Consider the following 16,207-nt stretch of genomic DNA (forward strand, 5'->3'; position numbering starts at 1 on the left):
AAAAAAAAAAAAAAAAAAAAAAAAAAAAAAAAGCTCTTAAAATAGCTGTTTTGTTCCTTTGTTACACTGCCTCTTACTGCTGAAGAGGGTGGATAAACTTTGCTGTATCACTTAACACAAAGGTTTCAATTTGCAAAGAAGAGAGAGAACTGGAACACTGAAATGCCATATTCATATTTGGGAGTGCAACTGTGAAAACAGAACTGGTGGAAGCATTTTTTATGTAGAATTTGTTCAAATGGAATCTGCTCTTGTTTTTTTATTATTTTTTATTATTTTTATTTTATTTTTCTGGGACAGCACAAAATAAACACTTGACATACTTGCTTTGATCCTGGCCTGCAACTCTTTTCTCTTGCCCTCTTGAGACTACAGCAAATGTTCATGTAAGTAAAAGGAGGAATGACAAAGAAATAAAGCACAAGCTGTAGACAACAGCTAACTAATTAACGATTAAAAACATCGGGACTTCTGCTCACACATCCTCACAAGGGACTGGGTGTGAGTTTGAAGAGAGAGGAGGATTTAGATGGATTGGAATTGCTTTTGCTGTTATAAGTGGTGAACAGTTTGCTTATTGATCAGTGAGTGGGTTTTGTATAGTTTTGTAACTTTCAGTTCTGTGGTGTGTATACAGAAGTAAAGAGACAACATTAAAAAAATCTCCCTGTTTATGTGCCTGTTACATCAAAAAGATTTTTTCTGACGTGATGGGCACATTACTTTGGTATTTGACATTTAGTCCTGAACTCATATGATGAAGTCTCTAAAGGAGTTAAAGCATCTTAAACAGTGTCAGAATAATTTTTTTTTTTTTTTTCTGTAGTAGAACTATGATGATGTGTGCAGTTTTTTAAAAAAAATGGGAATGTATTGTAAATTGGTAAAAAAATTTTTCAGTTGCAGCTGAAAATCTAAAACATCCAGTCAGATAAAATCATACATATATAATATATAGATGATACATTATACAAAAAGATACGTATTGCCTGTCATGGTTCATATTAGCTTAAACTGGCAGATAACGGATGAAGTGGTGTTCAAAGAATTTTAATAACCATGACTGAGATCATTTAGAGTGTAAAAGATAAATGAAAATGGTTAGGTAAATTTTAAGAATTCATACCTGTGGTTCAGCTTCCAAATTTATCTTGAAAGGATGTGCTTTGCCATCTTCTGAAATTTGTGGGGACCATAATTTAGTCTCTTTCCTAGAGAGAAAGAAAGGCAGAAATTAACTTGAATTCCTATATATTTGTATATTTCCATGTAAAAGACAGTGCAGTGTGGAAATGTATAGTTTGTTCTATGCTTTGTTAGTATTTTGACATAAAAATACCTTAACAGTTTGTAGTGTACCATACATAAACTGTATAAAAAAATATCTATTTTAAAATAAAAAAGTGCTATGAACAATGGGAAATAATTTAATAGTTACTGAAACGCAAAGACAAATTAGTCCCTTTATGACCAGGACAGACCAAGCTTTATACAGTTATGTTTTTCTTAGTGGTTGATAAGTTAGTATTTCTCACAAATAAGTTTATATATTAGTAATTTTCCTAAACCTCAGCAACATCAGTTTCTTCCTTTCTTCCTTCCTTCCTTCCCCTTCATGACCACAGTATCCACATAAGGGCTAATTTTTCAGTGCAGGAGGATCGCAGTCTTGGTTTGCAAAGTATACATACAATTGTAAATAAAAGCTGTGATTCTTTCAGTTGCTGAAGCAGAGACAGCAAACATGCAAATAACTGCTACAGTTCTGTCTTCACTGACAAAAGGAAATTTGGTAGCTGATTTTGAAATGCTGTAATATTATTCTTAAAAATTAATCTTGTGCGTACTTAGTAGTTTGTTATATGAATCCAAATATTCAATATATTCTTAAATATGCACGTATTTCATATGAGCAATTACACTTTGCATATTTTTAAATACTTGCTAACTGGCATATAATAATCCGTAACGGATTGTAACAGTATATCAATCTGACATTAAGCATAGGAATTTTTGATTCAGGGTCTAAGCTCTAGTAACTAGACAATTCTCCTTCCAAGAAAAATACTCCTTTATTTGGAAAGGCTTATTGTGGTCGGCTGTAACAAAGTGCTGGGCCTCCTGGAGGGCATCAGGTTGGTCTGAGCCGGCTGGTTCTTGGAGACAGCTGGGAAAGTACACCAGGTGATTCTGTTTAAAGGCTGAGCACACTCAAGAGATGTGAAGATGCAGGTTGTTGCTCTTGGTAGCTTTAGTAGACAGAAATGACTGCAAAAAGTTTCTGGACTCCTGCATTTCAGGTAAGAGAGTTTTTTTTTCTTCTTCTATTGTTCTCACATTGCTTGGAACTTATTTATTTATTTAAAATTTATGTATTGTGACCATAAAGGAATGCTTTAGCCCTCCCTTATTTGCTCCTCCTTGTGAAAGCGTGCTGTGACGTTGCCTTCCATAACTGGGAAGATATGCTAGCAGCTTTGCCTGTGCTTGAGGACGGGAGGCAATGATCAGCACCTGGAGCTGGGGCAGTGTCAGAGCTGAGCAGTAACTAAACAAGTGACAACTACCCAAGGGCTCTGTTGTGGCACTTTCCAGCTCCTAATTTCCTAAGAATGTAACGTATTATCAGTTTCCCGACATCAAACATAGGCTTTGTGACATCAGGGGAGGCAGTAAGTGGTCGGTTTGTAGCTCCGTGAAGGTGGTGTGTAGCCTGAGGGAAGCTGCTCCTGTGCCTGAGGGTGTGCTCTAGGGAATCTGGCCTGGTCTGGAGCTGGTGAGGTAGGCTGTAATTTTAAAGGTTTTGTGGAATTCTTAAAGCCCTTTTACCTAGTTAGGCTATATGATAGTTACACTGTGTTAATCAGCTGGTTGGGCAGCATCTCCTATCAGGAGCAAGCAGATGTGCACACATACCTCTCTATTCTCAAGCATAGCTGGTGTGCCGCTGCTTTAATTCTCTCCTGGGCATCATTGTGTGTCATGTTCTCTGTGCTCAGGCCATCAATAGCCACAATAACATCACCAGGGCACAGGTTGGCAGCCGAAGCCTTGCTTCCAGGTGTAATCTGAAAAACAAATTGTGACTGCTTACTTAAGTTGCATACATACCTTAAAAACTGAGAGAAAAACAAATGTCACCATGCTTCCCTATTGCCCGTTGCGTTGGGGATGGGTGTGTAAACAACTGTATGATTGCTCACAAAAAAAAACAACAACAACAAAAAAAACTGTATTTTTAATTCTGCTGTTCCCTCTGTAGTTCCACTGTCAGCTCACCACTTAAATGCTGTACTCATCATAACTTCAAAGTAGATGAAAATTGTCTTCACGCTTCTGTGTTAAATAATTTCCACTCTAATTTGTGTAATTGCTTTAGCTTGTCCTTGAATTTTCTGTCTCAGCTGCCATCGTGTAATTGGCTTGACAAAAGCAGTTCAGTTCTCCCAACTTTGGGCAATAGTGGAATAGCACGCTGTTTGACAATTGTGCTACTTAATGCTCAGGTGTGTGACCTGCCATTGACTGGGCAACACACAAAACCATTTGTGGTCCTACCATGTTTAAGGATAATTTACAGTAGTTACTGTATTTCCTGCTGGCTTGGCCTCTCCTCATAAATATGCTCATCATACCAAAAACATATATTTATTCACATCTAATCCAGATCCTGAACTCCTTAAAGTGCTGAACTTTAAGTTCTGCTGCACCTGAGTAGCAGTGGCCCCGATCCTTCAAGGTGATCTGTGTGGTGCAGTTCATACCTCAGGGAAACGTGCCAACATCAGTGACATTCAGAGACAAAGCCCTACTTTTTTTTTTTGTTTGTTTGATTTCTTGGTATTTCTGATCATCTTCTACATCATGGTTAAAATAATTGAAGTGGAACAGTTCTGTTTTAAAATAACCATTGTGCAGGCCATTTGCAACCTATGGAGATGTTCTTTGGTTCTGATGTTTCCCGTCTTCCAACAGAGGAAGAAAGTAAGCCCCCCACATGCCTCCAGGATGTTCAGAACCCCAGCTACGGTGAACTGCGTAGACTTGTTGCCTTGGAGGTGACATTACTAACTGTCAGCATAGAAATTAACAGAAATATTCTTTCTGGTATGCATTGTACTGTGTTAGTATTGAAACAAGGGCAGAAATCAGCCAGAGTCATTCTGTACCCTTTCCAGCTGTCCATCTTTGTTCAGCGGGTCTGACTGCTTCTTGAACTGTTTTTAAAACTTCAACAGCTTTTAGCTTAAACCACATTGAGATTACATACATAATGGTAGTAATAAATAATGGGTGAAGCGTGATTATGCTTCTCCCTGTAACCTGGGATGGCTCCTGACTTTGCCTAGCATGTTGTGGATATGCACGGGATGACAAAGTGCGGGACAGTTCCACAACATGACAGAGCATTAGCAGCCAGACTAATATTCTAAATAGAAGAAGTGCTGTGGAGTTGCATTTGATAGGAAGGGACCAGGCTGTTCCTTGCAAGATCACGGTGTGATATTGATATTGTGGGTACCTCAGTAATGCGGGTGATGCCGTTTCTTAAGGAATTTATTCATGATGTATGAAATGCAGATTGTGGCTTCTTAGAACTGTATTATGACCACAGGGTGTGTTGCTTGCCACTCCCTGCTTCGTGAAGTAGATCCTCCTGGTGCTTTCTGAAAATGTTAGCCTTGCTCTTCAGGACGTGTCTGTATGGCACATCTGTTGCTCCTGTATCCCAGGTAACTCCAATTTGGATAAATACAAGGATATGTGTTGATCATCCTGATGTTGTTGGACATAACTATTTAACCCCATGCAGGGCAATGTCTGTTATGATACTTCGAAGAAAAACTCTCATCATCTGTTTAATAGACTTATGAAACCTGTCATGACACACCTTCATAAATATTTCAAGCTCTGTGTTTTCTGAAGAGGTATGAATGTCTGCAGACAGAGGCTAAATATAAAACTGAGTTTATATAAACACTTCCACTGTGATCTCTAAATGTTTATAGTAAGATAGAATTTAAATATAGAGTTGATATTTTACCATTCCTTCCAACCTGTACAAGTTTTAATTTTCTGTAACTCTATTCAATATTACTTAAAGTCTAGGATGGCGTTCCTCTAAATGCCTAACCCCAAATCTTCTGTTCAGCACGGGCTGAAATTAGTCAGTTTTATTAAGACTGGGGTTTGTTCAGTTTCCCTTACCTAATTTATTTGCATCTACGTGAAGTCCCAAGGATTTTAAGAAAAGTTTTCCTGATTAGTTAGTTGCTTGATTTTTTTGACCCTAGTAGAATCTAACTGAATGCATCTATTTTTAGTCCCTTCCTGGTCTCCTTCCCTCCCAGTGATCGGGATCTGTGGTTTTTGCATTTGCTTGAAACAGTCAAGACAATTGCCTTGCTTGGGAAATTGCAAATGAATTTTTGAGATGACATCTGTTCTTTAGACAGGTGTAAGATGATCTCTTGTGTTGTCTGTCTCTCAGACAAGTCCTGGTAAAAGCTTCCTTTTGTTGAACAGGGGCCATAGCCAACCAAACTTACAGCTGTCCTGTTATTTTTCTCAAAATATTTGAAAACGATTTCTATTTATTTTTTTTAATGGCTAATAATATTTCTTGTCAGAACAGTTAAACCAAATGTGAATGGACGGCTGGTGATACCTTATATGAAAGGAAAATCTAGGCTGTAAAGAGCAGGGTGTTTGAATCCTGCAAAATATTCACCAGCTCTTAAGAGCTACAGCATAAATACTTATAAGGATTCTTCTAAATGTATACTGTGATAGCAAATACATTAATATGAAACAAATCTACCATTTTTTGAACTTGAGCTAAACCTAACATATCCTCTCTCATTTTATATATATATATATATATATATATATATATATATATATATATATAATTTCATAGCTCTGCTTATAATGTGATTTTTGAGCATTGAGATAATTTGCTAGAAGCCAGTGGCTTATGTCTTGTGAGGCATTTGGTAGGTATGAGTCAATTGTAAAATCATTTATTCTTTAGAAAGCTACATTTATAGTAATGTCCTTTGTTACCACAGTTTTAAACTTCATTGTACTTAATCTAAACACAGGGAAAATACAAACCAGACACTGCTAAAATATTTTTCATTAGAGATAATGGAAACTATTTTTCTTTTAGAGGCCCATAAAAGGCAACGAAGGCCCCAAAACATCCAGAGATTTTCTTTTTCTTTTTTTTTTTTATTATTCATTGTTTCTTTTTTTTTTGTCTTCTGTTTGTCTAAAGGTTGTGCTACGTCTGATGAATATTTGTTCTGAAGTTACATAAAGTCAAGTAATATCATTCTCTTTTACTTACTTTTAAAATAAGAATTTTTTTAATACTTGTATGCATCTGGAGTGTTTAAGTGAAACTAACTTTTAATGGTATAATATGTGAAGGGTTCGTGCTTAAACTTTCTAAAGACTCCTGTTTAGAAGCATATTTACTGCAAGGCATCACCAGCGGTATCCATCCTTCAAGGCTCTTGACGTTTATTTAATACCAGACATAGTGTATATATTGAGTCATAGTGCAGGGCTTTGGGGGGGGGGGGGGGGGGGGGGGGGGGGGGGGGGGGGGGGAGGCATGGGTGATCTGGAGGCTCGTGCAACATGCACTTGGTGTGTTAGGTACTGAAAAGCAGCAAGAATACAGGGAAAATAATAATTCTGATCTTTGTGTTGCACGTAGACTTTTACATGCTCCATTCATCAAGTATTTAGTTTCTTAAATTGCAATTAATAGTTCAAAATCCATGGGAAAAATGAAGGCTCAGGCTCTTGCTGCCCTTTAGTCGCGCGCGTGTGTGTGTAATAGAAATTTTCTGTTACTAAATATGGCAGAAAGCACCGAAGAACTCTCTCCTGCATATTCAGGATTAGATAACTTTGGATAATTCACTGATAAAACATTCATGGAAGCGAAAACTTTTGCACATAAAAACAGGTGCTGTTGCCTTCCCTGGCAACATGCAGGCTTTACTCTAATTAAATGAGGGTCAGATCAATCTTGTGAAGTTGGCACAAAGCACGCGACATACAAGCTTGCAGACACGAGGAGCTGCTGCCCAGCACCTTCTCCCCCAGCAAGTGCACAGGACGGCTGTGAAAATGGTAGAGCTGGGCTCTGGCCTCCAGGAGGCTCAGAACTTATTTTTTCATCTCACTGCCCGGGGAAACGATGCCAGAGTTTTCCTGCTGCCGAGGCACTTGATTTTAATTTTTGAGGCATGAGTAGAAAAGGCACTTAATCTCTTTTAGACCGATAAAGCAATCCTAGAAAGACAGATAAAGCACTTTGTTTTCAGCTAGCTCTCCTCAGAACGAGCAACTCATTGCTCATCTGCTCACAGCTTCCTCTGCATCTTTGAGATCGAGGAAAACTAAAGGGCAAACATCTGCAACAGCTAGAAAATGCAATAAACAGCGAGGAAATGGAAAGGTACATACCCTGGTTATGATCAAGGGTTGGTTAAAGTCTATTCCTCCCGAGAGCCTGAATCCCCAGGGTGCTGGTCCTTGGAGAACAACGTTCTGGGGCATGGTGGACGGGTGTCCCGGGGCTCTCCCCCTCCTTTTTCCTGTAGGTGTGTGGGGAGGTGGGTGCTGCTGGCAGGGCACCTGCTGGACGGGGCAGCCGACCCCGCGTGTCTGCGGGAGCTGGTGGTCACCCCACAGCTGCAGGAGCTGGTGGTCACCCCACAGCTGCGGGCGCCGGGCTTTATCCCTGCTCCTCGGGTGACGTCAGCCAGCCCCTCGGCTTCTCCACCCACAGAGGGGAGTATCAGGCTCGGACAAATAAAGCCCGAGCGCTGGAAAGTTTACAAGTTCATCAGCTTCATCCGCTGCTTCAGCGTCCCCCTCGGCCCTGAAGTCAGCCAGCTTCAGGATGCAAGCTTCGGGCTCCTTAAGGCAGCACTCTTCCCACTTGTACAGGGCTGGTGCTCTCTTCAGCTGTGCAGCACGCTGCTCTCTCTGTGTGATTCTGCTTTGTGTAAACAAATACAAGGAGGTCTCCCCCTCGAGCTGTTGTTTTACAACTTGTCTTACTTGTAACGCAATAGCTCACTGCACCGTCCCTCCAGCCCTTGAGTGGTTCAGCCGCAGTTACTTGAGAGCACGGCATGCGCTAACTCGAGTGGCTTGAAAAAATCTGGACCGATGTCATGCATGTTTTTCATTCTGAGGGAGAGAAATGCCGTGTTAGTTGATGACGCCTCTGCTTTTCATAGAAATCTTAGTGTTTTGTAAGATAATTCCAGACACCTTCTGCTGGTTGTTGGTGTTAGTAATAAACACTCTGTGCTCTTTTTGGTTTTCTTGCGTCAGCTCATTCAGCTTTATTCTGACTTCTGTACCCCTTTTATATTGCTCCAAATGAGAGGGGGAGTTCTGCAGTGATGGTGTCTGTGTTCACTCACTTTCTTATCACGCTGTTACAGTTTTCCACTTGTGTGTGCTATTACCAAAGTTAATTGTGCATGTATAATGTTCTCAAGCATCTCTTGAAGTTTGGCCTCTAAGGTCACTATCTACAGCTCTAATCAGGCAGAGCTGCTTTTTTCTTTCTCCTTTCCCATGAATGAGTCAATAATAAGTCAGTGAGAGAGCTTGGAAAGAATAAAAACTGAGGAGAATATGTGTTTGGTGTAACATGTAATGTTTTCTACACTTGAGGAAAGATTTATTTTTATGGCTGTTGTTTCATATGGCAGAGGATTTACCTCCTTTGGTTCATTCTGTGCATTTGCCTTTCCTACTACCTGTAGCCTGCATAGAGGGGAGTCTGATGGACAAGAGAGTAGTAAGTGAGATAGGCATCAATCTGTATTTTATTCTTTCATATAATTTATGTTATGAGTAATGTGTTTATCTGTATACGTCAGTATAAAATTGGCTTCCATCCCTTACTCCTCTGACTTGCTGAATGTCCTTAATCTGTGTCTACTGATAACATCTATATAGTGAAAGTCCTTCTCAGTAAGATATCTTCATATCTTGAGTGTGTGGTGGTTTTTTTTGTTTTTGTTTTGTTCCCTGAGGACTATGAAAGTTAGCCTTGGAATTTTCTTCTGTGGTATTTGCCCTTTATTCGTGGCTTGCTAGTAGATAGGAGCGTACGTTGTGAGGGTTTGTATTGTGTTCTTGTCCAGAATATGCGCTAACAATATGAAAGGCCTTTGAAATATTTTGAACCGTGAGTGGAACAAGAGAAATGGCAGTACCTGACTCAAAAAAACAGCAACTGAGAGAACAGACCCATATCAGAAAGAGCTTGTGGCTTGACAGCTGCCATGAGCTTGGGAGAGAGGTCAGCTTATGTTAAGGAACATAGGCACATTTAAAGAAACAGAGCAAGGCAGGTATTTGGTTCAGGGACATATCAATCTTGGTGGCTAAAACATTTTCTATGTTTTGAAGTTTTGAAAAAAACTCTCATTGCTTGCGATCAGTGAATATACTCTGATATGTTCTGACAGTTTTCAATATGTGCCTTCAATATGCCAATGCTCTGCTTCCACGGTTCATCCTGCCAGGTTTCATTATGCGCTCAGTGTCAGAATTTATTGCTATTTAGTACTTCAGTTTCTTTTTCCTTCCTCTCCGATACTGGTGTTGAGTGAAAACACTCTAATGCTTGGTACCTTCCCCCTCACCCCTTCTTTTCCTAGTGAATCCTATAATGTCTCAGTTTGTAGCTGGGAATGTATAGCATATTAGATGTACTTATTTTAAGAGTTCCTTCTTGTGCAATTTGCCTTTTCATTTTTCTTGAGTACTGGTGACCTCAAATAATGAATCCTGCAGTCCTCTTTGATAGAAAAGGAACAAGAAATGTAAAAATTTCTGTATCAGATTAAACCCATATTCAGACTCTCGGTTTCCAGTGCCAGAAACTAGATACTTGTATAACAACTGGTTCATTTGAGATGTCTTCCAAATTCCTGATAGTAAGTTATTGGGTTAGATCTTAATAATTAAGCTTACTTTATTTTCGTTATTTCATAAATCCCATTTAAATCCTGCTCAGTGCTCTGACTGCTGGTGAAGTAACTATGGGGTGGTTATCTGATCATCTGGGGACAGTTGTTAGTTGGTGAAAACAGCTTCAGACGGCTTAAGTGTCCATCAGGTTTGTTCTTGTCTCCTCGCTATACTGAGATCTGCTTTTGCACCCCTTCCAAACTTAATAGATACGTGCAGGTGGAGGGCAGGTGTAACCTTTTACTAGGCAGGTAATTGCTCTTAACTGCAGTGGAAGATATATGCCCAGATGACGCTGAGCTATGGCTTAAAGATTTTATTTTTTTTCCCTACCTTGTTCAATGGAAGAGTGGCTTGCTCTCCAAGGTGCTGCTGTTCCAGACGGCAACTGCTAGATCCTGTTTTATTGATATGTCACTGGTTCAGCTTTAAGCCTGTGCACTCTCTTTTTCCTATAATTCTCTCTCTCTCAAAAGGCAATATTATATTGATTGATAGGTGTGGCATAGGGCTGTTTCCTAGTTTCCTTTCAGTGGCTGCTTTTAAGAAAGCCAGTCACCCATTTACAGAATGTGTATACATTTTTATCTCTCTAAAGGTCTTCTGTGTGTTTTTATTTTATTTTTATTTTTATTTTTTTTTCACACTGGACCAGGATGATCAGCTGAGCTGGGTTGAAGCAAAAACCTTTTTTCTGCTTATTAGACGTATATCCTAGAAGCGAAATAAAGGCTATTTTCTTCCCCTCTGTTGGGTTTAAAGCATCTTACCCAGAAGAATATTGTTGGGGCACAGGCTTTGCTAAAAATATTGAGCAGCTTTTAAATAAGCAAATCTTGAAATTAAAAGTTCATTATAATGAAATCATATGAAATCGAGTAAGATGAATCCCCCCAGGTTAATGACAGTACACATTTCAAACAACATACCCAGGCATAACTCTGCTCATTATTTTGGCTTTCATAACAGTTCTAGCTATGAAAATGGATTTTTGTAAATACATAGTAGTGACATATTTTTAGTTTTATTTTATTATGCTGTTAAAGCTTCCATGTAAGAAAACTGTTTTAATACTACTTCTTGTTTCATTATAGTATAAGATCATAGCTGTTACGGCTTTGCTTACCTGCAAATACACATCTTCTGAATTTCATGGCTGTGCCATGAATTTATGCATAGAGTAGCCTTCACTGATTGCTTCATACTGTGACTAACCATAACATTTGAAGCAGACTTTTGCTGTCTGTAGATTAGCACTTCACTTGATATTTGTGCCAAATGTTATATTTCTACTCAATGCAATCTAAAAGTGTGCAACTCCATATCTAATTATTTTTACTGAACCAGAAAAAAGAATCCCAGCTGTGTTGATGTTACTCCTATCACTCAATTCTTGGAGATCTGTGGAGTGGGGTCACAAATTAGGCATCAGAATAGTAGCAAGATGTGCAAACTCATTGTTACATGCTATGCCACCTCACCAGTTTTGATGTCAGAATATTGGGTGTCAGCTTCCCTTTTCTCTACCAGCGCATCCCTGCCTCGATGGAAGGAAGTCTTTTCCTGACTAATCACCACAGTGTGTGTTGACAAACAAATTATAAATAGCATTTCATTTCTCTTTAGTAATAAAAAATACCAAATGTTTGAGGCTGATTCATCCTGCTGTAAAATCACAGAATGCTCTATTGCAGGCTGCAGAGCCAGAATATACCCTGTTAGAAGCAGAAATGAACAAACTCCTCTGGCTCTGCATTTTAAGCCAGAAGTCTGCTAAACCTCCTGTCCTATCTCAGAGCTTAGTCTCTGTCTGTAACGTGTACCAAACTGAACCTCTTTTTGTGAAGTTTAGACAGGAACAGCCTAGGAAACTAAGTGGAGCTTAAAAACTCCCTTGCCCAGGTGGAACAGTCTGCACTCAGACTGGCTCTGCAGGGGTGAAAGGCCAGAAAGTTCCCTACTGCACGGCCTGACTTCTATTTTGAAACACATGCGTACATAGGAAATCTACTTATAATAAATGCTAGTTATTTTTAAATGATTTCCCAAACCGTTCATGTACAGTTTGGAGTTATTTCTAAGTGCCTCGTAGGGAGCAGGGATAGTTAATAGCTTGAATCCCAATGAAATTTCTGTTACCAGCTTTTGATCGGTGGATGTCTAGTACACTAGCAGTGCCCTTCATTTTCCGTGGCAAAGGAGAAATACTCTTTCATTTTCCTAGCTGGTACGAAAAGAATCTCTGTTATTTTCCTCACACCCCTGGCAGAGAGGAGGAGTGGGACTCTGGTACCGTACCCTTCTTCCAGGCGTTAGCTGGGAAACCCACGTGAGGTGGAGAAGGGCATTGCTGCAGATCCTCCCTTACCCCTAGCTTTGTGGTTACTGTGAAACAGAGATTTGGCTCAACTGTCCTCTCATTTTAAGACTTTTTTCATCATTCTCTCATGGCTCTGTTATGACTTGAGAAGAAATTTCTTGTCCTTTATTGCTTTCTTTGTGAGCCTGATGTAATGTCAGCTCGTATCATAACTGATTCCTGGCCAAAAAGTAAGTTGCAAAACACTTCTCAATTTTCATGCCTAATTACTGCACTTCTCCAATTTCATGCTTCGTTACTTTTATGAGAGCTAAATGTTTTCTGTGAGGATGTTGTGTATGGAACAGGGTTTGTCCTTCTGTGCTGACAGCTAGCAGAAGTTCTGGGGGAGAATCCTAAGGACTGGGACTGCAGGGCGACTGTGAGAAGGGAGTTGTTTTTTTCCTTTTGGCTCATTCAGTCATCAATGGTTCTGCTCCCTTTAATAGCTAGCATCAAACGTCACCTTCAAATTTGGCAAGCTGAGCCCTTACTTGGGTTAAAGATAAGCCTATTTTGGCACTGGGAACTGAAAGAGCTCATTCCAGAAGAGTGAAGTTGGAAAGAAGTTAGCAGGGCTGTGTGCCAGTGCAGCAGATCAGTCCAGTATGCTTCATGCTGACTCTTAGATGTATAGCTTTTCTTAAACACCATAAAGTAGCTGTTAAACAACTATCTGATGTGTTTGCCGTTAAGCATAGCCTGAACAAATAGCACATAAAAATTGTTAGATTTATGAAATCTTGTTTGTGGTTCTTATTATAGGGCTACATTTGGGCAAAGAGTTGAAATACTTCATTAGGTGTGTAATGACATGTATCTATGAGAACCATAACATAATTTTTTTAAGAGACTCAGTACTACCTTTAATAAAAAGACTCACTTTTTATTTCTAAAATAGTCCGATTTCTGTGATTGTTGGAGTAGAAAGATCATTTGATTTTCTCCATCCCCCCCCTCTCCCCCCCATGATAACTCTGACCTCCTTAATTTTTCCAGAGGGAAGCTTATCATACTCATTAAAGGGATGGCATAGGGTATCCCTCATGATCTTTCTAAACCATAGGGGTAAAATGCGAGTTACTACTAGACTGTTCCTGACGGCTGGTGGCGATCCCTTCAGTTGGGCTCCTCTCTGGTAGTGGCCCCAGGGAGGCATGCACGTGGCAGCGTGCACGTTGACTTCCAGTTGTCCCGTACACTGCTAACAGCCAGGTGTTGGGGCCTTGCTTGTGGCCCTCGTAGAAGTAGATGGGAGTGCTTTTTGGGGACCTTTTGCAGTAGTCCGGGTAGTTTCTTCACCCCAAACGTCTTGAGAGGACAAAGACTGAGGAGTGTTGGCTGTGGTGATGTTTTTTTTTGGGGTGTGCATGGGCTGACAATTGGAGGGGTGCCTTCATGTAGGCCGAAGTCAGTTTAACAGGATGCCAGGGGTAGCTAACTGTATGTCTCATGCTGCCGTACGTGACACAAGCCAAGCGTTGGCAGCACAGAGAAGGCAAGGTGGCTGTCTTTCTGAGGGAAGTAAGGTGATGAAAGGAAGGGGAACAGTCAACAGAAGTGATAGAGGGAACGTTAGCTCTTTGGGGGCAGGGTATGTTAAGCTGTAGTTTGTTAGTTTGTGAAATAGCATTAGTTGTAGATCCTCAGTGGCTGTTTTCTGCCAGTGCTTCAGATATTACCCAGTCAGCTCCTGCTGGGTACATCTTACTAAGGTGTTGCATCTTCTCATTTTCCTTTTTTGGGGGGACATGCATTTTGTCCTTGTTATCCTAGTGTCAGTCATGGTATGTGACCTACTGTATGCAGAGTCTAAATTGGGCACCGGATGCTGTGCTATGTCCCTGCTAGGCTAACGTTTAGGAATATATGCTGTAATTTTAAAAGTGTGGTCTTTAAAGAAGAGCAACTACAGGCCCGACAGAATTACCCCTCATCTACTTCTTAACTAAACAAGATTAAAAAGCAAATTATAGGAAGAGGAATATTTGTGTGGATATTGCCTGTGCTGCTACTTGAGAAGGAGCTGACTGATCTGCAGCCCTTCCCAGGACAAAAATTCTAGACAATTTTGCAAGGTTCAAGAGTAGGAACAGATCTATAGTATAATTTGTGTTGACTAGAGAAATCCCTCAGGCATGAGGTGATAACAGTTTTCTCTAAGAAAAAAACACTTTTCGAAGGGATTAATAAAATATTTCTTTTAGTTCTTACTGGATAAGAGAAACCTTAGAGTGGTGAGGTTTCTGCCAGCTTCCATGAAGATCAAGTGCATGTGTCTAAGTGTGTTTGTGTGTCTTCTCCCTGTGGAAACAAGCCTGTGTATGTTTTCCCCCTTCTGATTTATTTTTGTTGGTAAAAGTTTATATCGGGAAAAAGACGAGAACTGAAGTGTCAAGGAAAGACCAGCAATTTCTTGGTAAACAAGAAAATGCCTGTGTCTGTGTGATTGCGATTTGTACTTCATTCATTAGCTACAGCCTTGGTCTAGATGATCTTTAAATCAGATAGGAAATGACCAAAAAAAAAAAAGAAATAATTTTTTTAAAAGTATTTTCCTACCTCAGACATTAAGAATGGCCTCCATGGTAAATAACAGGTTGAAAAATTCTGCTGCAAGCTACAGAGTGCCTTTATAGAAAAGAGAAGCAAGGCAGGAAGCAGAACTGCCCATCCTGTATGGGGCTCCTGATTTTCTTCTGAATTTTCTCCCAGTTTTGATATGTCTGTGGTCTCCCAAGAGATGAGACTTTGTACACAAATAAACGATGAGCTCATACGTAAGGACAACAATACAGCTCTTTGGGGTCCAAGTGCAAAACCTTCCAAATATTTTCCTCTAAGGGACAGGCATTGAAAAAAAAAATCAATTGTCATCTTACATTCCATGAACTACCATATTTTATATCTGTTTTTCTTTCGTCCTGTGGCTTGGGTTTAGCACTATAGCGGCAGTTGCTATGGCAGAGTTGGCCGTGTTTACCGGGTCATGACAAACAGCAACAGCTGAAAGACAAATACGGCACTCAGTTTTAAGTATAAGGTGGGATGAGAGCCAGAGATCAGCAGCCTCAGATTGTAGCTAGCCACAAAGCTGGATCCTACAGTCCTGACGTGTGCTGCTCTTACTTGGGCTTAATGCTAAAATTAAGCTTATACGTGAACTATTTTCCTAGTTTTAATCTTGGTTTCTTTCTGCATGTTGAAAGGACACCATTAACTTGTGTACAGCCATTAGTTTCTTAACAGCAAGAGAAAATACCAAATGAATGTAATTAATTATGCGTCTTACACCTTGCCATGGTTGTACCTTTTTCCTGGCCTTTATTCAGTGAATTTAGGAGCAAGTGTTCAGCTTTCAGAAAATGGTTGAAAAAAATGGCTTTATTGTGAGAGGGGATATAACCGTATCAGGGGCAAACCCAACAGAAACAGAACTATGACAAATGTCTCAGTTTTATTGATGAGTAATTACTGCATCAGAAATGGCTAATGTGCAAACTGTCGGGTGTATATACGCAAACACAGAGTCTTAAAACTACCATTTATACATCTGCTATTGCTGTACTCTGGCATGTGTGGAGTTAAGATTCATACTGTAGCTGAGAACTTTAGCTCTCAAAGTTTTCTAGTAGTGTAGAAATCCAGGACAAAAAATGAGGGTAATCTTTCCATAGGGATTATCCTCAAAGGAAAATTCTCTCTCTACAATGTGAAGACAGGTAAATAAGTATATAGAGCAAGTGCTTTGAAATGTGAGTAAATCCCTTCTTCCTCACAATCCTTCCCCCTCTCAATAAAAAATATCAAAGTTCAGAAAATTCAAAA

At 39.8% G+C, this 16,207-nt stretch overlaps 2 protein-coding genes across 6 annotated transcripts in view; one reads left to right on the plus strand and one right to left on the minus strand.

Moving 5' to 3' along the window:
- PDLIM3 (PDZ and LIM domain 3) overlaps positions 1 to 7,668 on the minus strand; it is a 23,164-nt gene extending 15,496 nt beyond the window's left edge. For all 4 annotated transcript variants that reach the window (XM_035324258.1, XM_035324256.1, XM_035324257.1 and 1 more), the window contains exons 1-3: positions 7,486 to 7,668; positions 2,917 to 3,068; positions 1,127 to 1,211 (exon numbers count right to left, since the gene is read on the minus strand). In XM_035324258.1, the coding sequence (XP_035180149.1) occupies positions 1,127 to 1,211; positions 2,917 to 3,068; positions 7,486 to 7,578 (330 nt within the window). In that variant the 5' untranslated portion in view covers positions 7,579 to 7,668. The remainder of the gene's footprint in view (positions 1 to 1,126; positions 1,212 to 2,916; positions 3,069 to 7,485) is intronic.
- C4H4orf47 (chromosome 4 C4orf47 homolog) overlaps positions 1 to 16,207 on the plus strand; it is an 88,281-nt gene that overhangs the window by 44,639 nt on the left and 27,435 nt on the right. The window lies entirely within an intron of this gene.

This window comes from Oxyura jamaicensis, chromosome 4 (assembly GCF_011077185.1).
Source record: "Oxyura jamaicensis isolate SHBP4307 breed ruddy duck chromosome 4, BPBGC_Ojam_1.0, whole genome shotgun sequence".
Lineage (NCBI taxonomy): Eukaryota > Metazoa > Chordata > Aves > Anseriformes > Anatidae > Oxyura > Oxyura jamaicensis.